This window comes from Mustela lutreola, chromosome 1 (assembly GCF_030435805.1).
Source record: "Mustela lutreola isolate mMusLut2 chromosome 1, mMusLut2.pri, whole genome shotgun sequence".
Taxonomy (NCBI): Eukaryota; Metazoa; Chordata; class Mammalia; order Carnivora; family Mustelidae; genus Mustela; species Mustela lutreola.
Window position 1 is genome coordinate 112,610,182 of NC_081290.1, and position 10,760 is coordinate 112,620,941.

The 10,760-nt window shown below is 45.8% G+C and overlaps 1 protein-coding gene across 2 annotated transcripts in view; it reads left to right on the forward strand.

The window, feature by feature from the left end:
* UNC5C (unc-5 netrin receptor C) overlaps positions 1 to 10,760 on the forward strand; it is a 369,403-nt gene that overhangs the window by 352,068 nt on the left and 6,575 nt on the right. For both annotated transcript variants that reach the window (XM_059172547.1, XM_059172551.1), the window contains 3 exons: positions 2,538 to 2,687; positions 4,694 to 4,858; positions 10,051 to 10,229. In XM_059172547.1, the coding sequence (XP_059028530.1) occupies positions 2,538 to 2,687; positions 4,694 to 4,858; positions 10,051 to 10,229 (494 nt within the window). The remainder of the gene's footprint in view (positions 1 to 2,537; positions 2,688 to 4,693; positions 4,859 to 10,050; positions 10,230 to 10,760) is intronic.

Here is a 10,760-nt window from a genome sequence, read left to right on the forward strand (position 1 = left end):
AAATGAAATGGCATTTTACTTGGTACTTTCAAAAAAGGCTCAAGCCAACGCCATCTTTCCCCATTAGTGAGAACTCTTAATTATGCCTTTTGAGGTGAATGCCAAAGAAACCAAGGACTGAGTCCTATTCTTGGGCTGACTCCCACCCAGACTCCTCATTTAAATGTGGTATTAGATTTCTTGATTTCAAGGTCATGGCCAATAGGCAGTTTAGGTTTTTTTCACTAGTCCTCCCTGCCAAGAAAACTGATAATGTTCTCCATATCCTCCAGCAATCTATGTTGATTGTAGGAATGGGGTGTGGATTCTACATTGTTGGGTACAATTTTCTCCCAGAATACAATGCATCTTCTTTTAGACATCCCAGGGAGATAATTTGGACATAATGAAGATCTATAGTAATCAGATAATTACTATCGATTGCTCTTTAGACGTCTTGATGAGGTAATTAGGGTGTACTGGAAAGAAGCTAGAACTGATTGATTGGCATGAGTGTAATCTCAAAGATTTCTAATTATGTTTCTTTTCTTCTAATGGCTTATAAACAAACATCATTTTAGCTTTAGAATTTGTCAGGTGCCAGGTTCACTGGGAACATCAGCTTTCTCTATTATGCTAACTAGACACCAAACATGATCAACATAAGCTCATTATGCCTTGCTGCTGAAGCAGAAGAAACTGCAATTAACCCTCGCTTTTCTTATTCATCTTCATTTCCACATGGCCAGATCCTTGTCGAGGAATGGAGTGTGAAGTGTTCCACGAGGAACATGTGCGAATCTGGGTTGGGTAGACCTATAAGGCTTACTGGGGACCCTCAGAGCCTGCTGAGCTGCAGGCACAGAGAGCCAGGGCAAAACATATGTGTCCTGGTGGCCGACTGGCTGGCTGGGAGTCGGCTGACTGCTCAGACTCCTGTCACAAGTAATAGCTACTCATCAGCCAGCAAGGTTGAATCCTCTCGGTGTAAATATTCTGAAGCAGCTGGACCATGCCCGTCTCTCCGTCAATGTGCTGTTGCCTCATCGCTTCCATTAAACACTAATTAGAGGAATCCATGCCTGAGACCATATTCCACATTACCCTAATATTCCCTACACCTTATAGGACCTTTCAGCAGCTTGCATTGTTCAGAATAGTGGCCTGACTCAAAGATGATGGATGCTAAGAACCACTAAGAAGCAGCTAGAAATGAGCTGTTTACATCTAATCAATGATGTTGGTAAGCTCTGCACTTACTGGGCTATATGTGTGTGGATTAGAATTCATTCAGCAAATGCAGAGTGGATGTATTTCTGGGTAAAAGCCAATCTGGTCCCCACACTCACAATTCTCTGCTGTGATCCATCTGCATTCGGTACTCTGGTAAGTGCCCAACACGTGCGTGTGGAATGACCTGAATGGGCGCTGCGTTATGGAACCCCCTGCTTCCAGCTGGAAATGTCCCCAAGAGAGAAGACTGTGTTTTCCTTTTATATATATATTTTAAAATCCATTATTTTCCTGAACCCTTTAAAAAGGAAAGAAAGGGCACAAATTGCCTACACATGTGTGTCACTGAAACTTTCAGAGCACGATGAGAGCAGAGTGTGCAGGGATGGTTCTGATGACAAAGGAGACTCAGCATATTTTGTTCATTGATAACTTATGCTTTGCTGCTATTTGGATAATTGCAGCTGTACTTCGAAATGCTTCGTTAACTCCCATTAGCTTGTTTGAGGAATGAAAATCTATTTAGAATTTGTCTTCATGTAACATCTTTATAGTTTAGTGAAGTTATATAGCAAATTTTTTGATCAGCCACAGTTCTTGAGAAATGAGGTATTCTTTTCCATATTTAATCTGAATGACTGTCTAGTTCAGTATTTGCTGCTGACAGATCTTCCTAATCTGTATTAGTATATTTTCCTCTAATAGGACAGATAATGAGTATATTTTATTTTATTTTTTGACAATTGGGAATTGTGCAACCAATAATTCTTAGGCAAAAATGTTATTATTTCTATAGGTAAAGAAACTACAAAAAAAAAAAAAAAAACTGAAAGGAAAAACAAGTGCCAAATGCATTCCAAGTCTTTACTTTTTGCCAAGTCCAAGACATGGGTTTGTTTTCTAGTGATTTGCCCTTTTCCCCCAAAAGTTCATTGAAAATCTACTTACTTTAACTGCTTATTTCTATTTCTGCCTGTTTTTTCTTTCATTTGGAATTCTTCCCATTTGGGGTTCTGATTGTTATTTTCCGGGATTTGATTAAATCTTCGACTTGTCCATCGGGAAATGCAGACTGTACTGAATTTGCCTCACAACATGTGATGCAGGTTGCTGAGAGAGAGTTGATGGTCAGGAGGACTGAGTCACACACAAGCTGGCAGGGGCTTCAGTTGGAGGGTCTCCAGGCTGCAGAAGTGGGCGTGTGTGTGAGTTAGTTGTCGAGTGGGGGAGGCGCGGTGAGGAACATACTCATTTGTTGAGAGAGCCAGCCAGCAGAAGTCATACGATTCAGAGATTTGCTTTTGACTTTGGGCATGTCGTTGTAGGAAGTACTGCAGCTTGAGAGACAGATAGGAGGACAGCTCCTAGAAGAACCTAAGGCTCTTCATTTTAAAGGCAGCACCCACAACCTGCGCCTGTCGATTCACGATATCGCCCATTCGCTCTGGAAAAGTAAATTGCTGGCGAAATACCAGGTAAGGTTCCTGAGCTGAACCAAAGGATTGGAGACAGCTCCGAGAAAGAGGTCTCAAATTATTTAAACATGAGAATTCCTTTCCTTGAAATTAATTCTGTATCAGTACTTGTTTCTCCAAAATGGTATAGAGTTACTTAGGATTTCTGAAAAATACTTCAGAATATTTGAAAGATTTTTTCTTAATTCTCCTTCAAATAATTGTACTCTCATTGTTTTATTTTTAGTAAAAGGACTTCCAAGCCCATCATTTCATTTCATTTTCAGAATAAATGCGAATTGATTAAAAAAGAACCTCAAAAAAATGCATTCCTAAGGAAAAAGGGAAGAACAGTGTTATTCCCCCCATGCTGTGACACACATTAGACTTCAGCATTGTTAAGAAAATACCTTTACCTTGAAAACTTGGAAGTAATACCAGTTTGGAAATTGAAATGACACCTAAAAATAAAATCTGATCAGGATTTTATTAGATAACAGCATAAAAATACTGGTCTAAAGTCTCACTGCATGGACACATGGGAAAAGCAGAGGCCTCTCCAGGGATTGTCACCAGCCACCCCCCAGCTTCTCTGAGCCTGAGCTCCCAGGAGGCTGTGCAACAGGATCTCTAGCCTCATACCCAATCTCAGGAGATGCAGACGCACTTGGATAAACTGCGAGTCCGTGTCTACACACATGCGAATCCAGTCCCACACCCCAAGGCTGCAACTCCACTGACTGACTTTCTGATAAAAGTCAGAGAATATATTAAGAGTTGAAAGAAATATTTCCAGCTCATTCTTAATCTTGTAGGGCTGGTACTTACCCATAAGTCGTAGGAAACAAACCTGCTAGCTTGCTAACACTCCGAAGCTTTCATGGGGCTGTCTACCAGACTCTTGGGTGTAACTCAGCACTGAATAGCGGCATCTGGCTTTTGACTTTCTCATTAGATCTCTCCCTTTGCTTTCTTCTCTCCCTTCTTTGCAACTGCCCTAGAGCCCCATAAATCTTTCCCTTTTGTGAGCAATATCCTTTGTGCAACCATAACGGAAAATACTATTTTAATAATAATGATAATCTGACAGTAGTTCAAGCCAAGCCTGCCTGAATTCTTACCATCTGCCAGACACCCGTGCACTTTGATTTACTCCATTTAACCCCAGCAGGTCCATGATTAGGTACTCTTTCGCTTACTTTTTCACAGATAAGGAAACCGAGGCATGGGAAAGTTTACTTACCCCACAACACCAAGTAAGCAAAGGGAGAGTGTTCTAATTTATACTGAATTGGGCTCCAGAGCCTCCGTTCTTAACCACCATATTCTCCCCACTTTATTATTATTATTATTATTATTATTAATGATGTATCACCCTTTTCTTTCCTTTATGGAAGCAAGATTCTAGGATGGGCTCTGAATGTGGTCCAGACTTTCAGAAAATTTATGTCTGTTAGAGGCTTGGTCCTTTTTAGGCCAAGGATTTTCTGCGGCAGCTCCCCGGGCCCACAGTGTTCCGCTGCAGTGAGTTTTGGTTTTCCCCTGTCCTGTGCGGAGGGAGTGCACAGGCATGAAAGGGAACTGGATCAGTGCTTTACCCTTTAGACTTTCTTTGCTTTTCTCCAGAATACCACGGCAGGGATTCCTTTTAATGAGCAATGACTGGAGTGTGTAGGTTTTATTTTGGGAATTCGCTAAACTTTTGAAAAACCACTTACAATGGCTTCTTTTGTAAATGAGGGAGCAGTGGCAGACTGGTTAGGAATATGGATTCTGGAGTCCAACTCCCCTGGGCTCATAGCGCTGCCACTTAGGAGCTGTGGGATTGGGGGAGGGTGGTGTTTAACGTGTCTGGACCTCGTTATTTTTCATCCGAAAAGTGGGTTGGGATGTCCTTATGCAGGGGCCTGTCGCGAGGATTAAATGAGGTAATGTGTACTTCTGAGAAAAGTACTTGGCAGGCAGCGTCTGAGCGTTGTTTCCAGTGTTAGTCGCTCATCGGTAGTTAACATGGTTATATCCTTTAGGAAATTCCTTTTTATCATATCTGGAGTGGGTCTCAAAGGAACCTCCACTGCACCTTCACCCTGGAAAGATTTAGCCTGAACACCGTGGAGCTGGTCTGCAAACTCTGCGTGCGGCAAGTGGAAGGAGAAGGGCAGATCTTCCAGCTCCACTGCACCGTGTCCGAGGTAAGATGCCCTTGTCGGCCTCAGAGGTCAGGGGAGACCGTGACCCGGGGAAGGAAGGAGAGGTGCGGAGGGTGAAGGGGTCTCGACAGGGGCCATGTGGAGAGTCCTGAAACATATCGTATAGGTCCTATTTATTGACACAATAACATTTTTAATGAACACGCAGAGCTCGATATATACAAGAAAAGGATAGGAAATCCCTTTCGAAAAATACGTGTTTTCTATCTCAGGACATGAATGTAAGGATCCTGTTCTAACCTTTTAGTTAGAATTTCAAGGATAGGGTAGAACGGAGGTGGCGTGCACGTGGAGTCACTTTTCCTGAAGCCTTCCTGGGTGCGCCGTCTTCTCCCCATCCTCCCTTTGAACCGTGGAAACCCTCCACGCTGGAGGAACAAAGGAAAAAGTGTAAGCCAAACGGTCAGAAGGCAGCATTTCCCAGGGCCTCGCAGAGCCAAGCTCCGAGCCCCTGACTAAGCCACAAAGAGCAGGACTGTCCTATTTTAAAACCACAGGGGGACAGGCGATGATTTAAAAGACTCCTTCTCCCTCACTGTCTCATGCACAGTGACGAATGAAATGTCACTCTGCGCGGTGTGTCTCGCGCTCCATGTTGTATTTAAAGACTGTCTTCCTTGGCAAACCAAGCAGGGGGAAAACATGTCGGGCTCCAGGACACTCCATCCCTCTTTCCCACAGCCTGCCGAGAGCCGTGGCCACCGTTTCCTGCTGTAGTTCCATGAGACTTTTGACTCATAAACAACTTTAGTCACAGACCCCGGTGACATTCATAAGGCATGATCTCGGTGTCAGGGCACCATGGCAACCGCCAGGCCCTCGGAGGCGCAGGCCCTATCTCCCAGGCACACAGCACCACCCCTGCTGGCTCCGGAGGGTGTTTTCACTTTCCAGGCCCAGCAGGTCTGCAAAGTTCAATAACCACCCAGCTCCAGTGACAACAAAGGCTGCGGAATTTTGGAGGGGGGCGAGGACGTCTGCTCCTTTGATGCTTGCCTTCAGTTCAGTGTGAACGTTTGCTGCGTGATGAAAAGCTGGATGAGGATGAGGCGCGGCGGCCTCAAGTGAAAGGGAGCTGTTCAGCGGCCCCCACCGGTCCCCCAGCCCCCCGTGACGGCCATTGCTGGGCAAGGGCCGCTTTTTGCAAAATGTGATCACCATTTCAGGACTTTCATCTTTGTGCCAACGTAGAGGAGAGATGATTTCTTTTGCAACTCGGTGGCAGTCTGAGAGGCCAACCCTCAGACCCGCCAGAGGCCTTTGGCCACACGTGTGACAGATAAGCACGTTTCTCAGAGGGTGGGGCAAGAAATGACTGGAATCGGATGACTTTGGGGATTATGGGGCACTCTACTGCTTTTACTTCTGGGTCACTGAGTTCCACCACTGTGGTTAGCATTTGAATGCGGGTGCATGCGGCCCACAGAGGGGAGAGGTGTGGGGCTGGGTACTGATGTTGAGGAACAAGGCTCAGCTCTGAACAATTGATTCTGGAGAGCCCTGAGCCCGGGATCCTCATCAAAAGCTTCAAGTAGGGGTACATTGTGACTGACAAACCGTAACCAAACAGAGAAAAGACGCCCATTTGTGGTGTCTTTCTCCTGCACGGGCCTCCTTCCTAGGGTCACAGGGCTAGCTGGCAGGTGGGCTGGGGTTGCAGTTCCAAAGTGCTCTCTTCCAAGAATGAGCTGACTTGCCAGGAATGCGCTGCACCCTCCCCCCAGCCACCCACCACTCAAGGCACTCACCAGCAGTCATTTATAAAGCCATGGCCCTTGGCCTCTCTAGTCAGGAAGGACCTGTTGCCCCCCAGGGAGACCAGGCTGTGCTTGACAGAGACCGTGGGGATGTCAAGAGTCGGCCAATTGTTCCTCACTGAGTGCTTTGGCCAGAGATGCCTTAACAAGAGACAAAGCCTTTGGTCTCACAGAGGTGGAGTTTAAGAATTGAAAATGTCTCAAAGAGTAAAAGCAGGGGCATGAGTAACTTAGCCCCTCTACTTACTCTTCAGTTTTCTCTAGCCTATGTAAACAACCGTTAGGAAGATCTAGTTTGTTGAGGTGACTTCAGGAAGAAGAGTCAGGACACGGGAGTGGAAAGTTGTTTCTCCCACACGGTGCTGAAAATGTGTGCTGTCACCCACAGCAGCTGTTCGGCTAATGTTGAAAAATCATATGTTTAACTGAGGGAATCGTGGCATCAGAGACAGATGGTACCAATATCATAAACGATTATTGTAATAAGCATTCTGTGAGAGTAAACTCTACGCTTACCTGGAAGGAAAGGAAGAACTAATAGCAGCTGAAATTTTTAGATGAAATGTAAATGTATATTTTCCTTTTACCTCCAAGCCTGTTGTCAGCCATCTGATAAGAGAGAGACAAAGAATTATTCCCTGAGAGGCTTGTTTCAGCCACAGAGGAAGAAAGAAAGAGGCACAGTAGCAGGGGTTAGTGACTCGGGCCTTGAAGGCCCACATGAAGCGGTGAAGGTTTTTACTCACCAAGAAAAGGATGGCGACGTGACTGTGTGGCAGATCCTCTGAGAGGCAGGCCTGCCTTTACCTGGCCTCTACTTCAGGATTTAATGGTGAGAACAGCCGTGTTATTAGTCCCATTTAATTGGAAGGACGCTCAACACAGGACTCTGTGGGGTGGGCTTCTCTCAAGAGGCAACTTTATACTCCTTCTGTACTGGGAAACTTATTTTCTCTCGTGTCAACAAATATGACTTGAAGAGCTTCTGTGTGCAGGCCACTGTGCTGAGTATCAGAGGGGTTCTGAGAATGACAAAAATACTTCATCTCCAAGAAATTTAAGGAATCAAAAGAGGTAACCCCTAAATACATCCACCATGCCTAGGATAGGTGGAATGCGTGCACCCGGAAAAGTGAGGCAGGAGGTCCCCTGTGGGTGGCTTTGGGTGAGTTTTCTCAGGGGAGGCCCTGGGACATGTGTTTGGTCCAGATTTTGAGGGGTTTGCTCGACAGAGATTAAGGGAAAGAAGAATTATCAAAGGTAGAGCCTTAAAAAAAAAAAAAAGGCTCTAGGAACAGTGAGTGGTCCAGTCTGAGACGAGTTTGATCCATGTCTAGGCAACCAGAGAAAGGGATGGGTCAAGTCAGGCGGACAGGGTCCCTGCTCCATGTGAGACCCAGCTCTGCACTCCACAGACCTCAGCTCTGAGGCCTCATACCAGCCAATGAGGTAATTACCACCCTGTGTGATTAAAGGTGGGGACTCCATGTGGTAGAAGGAGCATTCAAATCTTCTTAATAAGAGAGAGAAAAGGAGGAACATCAGTATATGACACTTGGGGAAGGTGAGTCTGACAGACTGGGATAGACCACAGGTACGCAGTAAGGAAATACTCCAGGCAACAGCGAGAAGAATCTCTGGAAACAGAAGTCAGAGCTCCACAAAGCAGATCCGTCCCTGTGCCAACCTGATCTTCACTGCTACCACCGGATGGTCACATCTGGGGATAGGGTGGCTTTCCTTCTAGGCCCTGTCGTTACTGTCCACATAAGATGGATCTCAGCATGAGTGATGGCACTAAGTTGTGGAAATATCATGATTTTTCTTCACCCCAACTCTTTATACTTCTTTCTTTCTTTCTTTCTTTCTTTCTTTTCCTAATACAAGTGATGAAGCACTTTGGTTCAGAAATTCCCAACACAAATCCATTGATAAAACACAACCACCAGCCCCCACGTCACTCTTCTGGGCCCCTACATTGAAGCCCTGTACCCGGGAGGTCAGACACCCTCTCTCCTCGGGGTCCTCTGGAAGGAGCTCTGCCAGGTATGGGGAAAGAGCTGCAGGCTGCATCCCCATTCCGGACTCCAACCTCCATTTCGAGCTGAAGTATTTCATTCATACCAGTCTTTTAACTGGAATGTGCTGGAGTTAAGGCAAAGGAGCGCATAGACTCCTCAAAGGCTCAGTTTGCCAATTTGGGGGTATTGAGGCCAAATACCACAATGGCAGCCAATACCCGCATGTGTATCATAGCAAAGTTTCGTTCTAATGCACCCTCCAAGCCCCTGGATGGACCCCTCACTGCCTAGCAGTGAGCCTTGGCTGTTGGCCCCAGAATCCAGAGCATGTTGTCGGTCTACACTGAGACACAGACCACAGTGATCCCCATGGGGCAACCAGGTGTGGGTTGCTCTGGGCAGAGTTGGCGCTGCCCCCACCCCGAGCTCAGCACTCTGCATGGGATCAGAGACTTCATGATAACTCAAACTGTATGTGGCTAGTTTATCCCACAGCTGCTAATTATGTACACCAAGAAGTTACCTACTTTAAAAGAGAGAGAGAGAGAGGTGACATTTAAAGTAGATTAAGTAGATTTTCTTTTATTGCTTTAATAGTTCCCAGACAACATTTGCTTTGGCTTTTCCAACCAGCAGAAGTGATCAGAAAATGATTAGAGTTACTCCTGCAGATGAAATTCAGATTTCGCATTTGTGCTATTTTATGAGCTGAAACTATTTTAAGAGCCAATTTATGGTTTTCTCTCCTAAAATTAGATTTAACAAAAATAAGGGTGTACAGCAATTGGAGGATGCCATTAGCGCTGGCCCTAAGGCAATCTACTGTGTTCACCATTTTCTTTAAAAAATTAGTCTTAATTTGATATCGTTTGGAGGAGGACTGTGTTCCACTTCCTTCAACAAAAGCAGAACCGACCCTACTTCTGCAGAGGTTAGAGAGAGAATTGACTTGGGCATTCCCCTCAGGGTGACACCGTTTCTGGAAGCTCTGCCTTCTAATCTCAGATCTGTTCATTCTCAAAAAACTGCCCTTTTGAACATTTCTCCCCTCTTGAAATCTAAACCTTTAGGAGTATGGAGAGTCTTCTCTCCTCTTTCATCCTGAAAAGGATGAGAGAAAAGGCGTTACTGTATCACACCAGAGGTCTCACCTCTCCCAGCCCAGTCTGTAGCAGATACCTATACATCCCATGACTGTGCAAAGTCAGCCCGGAACGTCCCTCGTGTCCTCGGCCAGGTCCCAGCTGTCGGCCAGGAAGAAGCCATTCGTACCAGGAAGAAGAATAGCACTTATTCTCTCCTTACTGCTCAAAGCAAGGCAATGTCGATTGGTTCAACAGAACTTGCTTTGGTCTTTGGAAATAACGCTGCGTTGTTCCTGCGCCTGAACTTACAGGAACCCACTGGCATTGATCTGCCTCTGCTGGACCCCGCGAGCACCATCACCACCATGACCGGCCCTGGCGCTTTCAGCATTCCTCCCCCCATCCGGCAGAAGCTCTGTAGCAGTCTGGACGCCCCACAGACCAGAGGGCATGACTGGAGGATGCTGGCCCATAAGCTGAACCTGGACAGGTGGGTGTGGCCAGGTTTTCAGGACGGCTTTCTGGTAGACAGACAGCGCCGGGGCTGTGACCTGTCAGATGGGGGTGGCCTCTGTGGATGGGGTTGCTCTTTCTCCTGTCCGTCCATTTACTTTTCATTCTGCAAACCTGTATGAAGCTTCTTTCTTTCTTTCTTTCTTTTTTACTATTTAATATTTATTGAGTGATTACATTATGCTAGGCACTATGCTAAGTGCTTTACATTATTTTTTTTTAATTTCTTTTCAGCATAACAGAATTCATTGTTTTTGCACCACACCCAGTGCTCCATGCAATCCGTGCCCTCTCTAATACCCACCACCTGGTTCCCCCAACCTTCCACCTCCCGCCCCTTCAAAACCCTCAGATTGTTTTTCAGAGCCCATAGTCTCTCATGGTTCACCTCCCCCTCCAATTTCCCTCAACTTTTTTGTAACTTGCATGCCATGGTCTTGCAACCACCCTGTGGAGAGAGATTCTGGGCTTATCTGACAAGATAAGTATCAGGTTCTGTGATCCACTT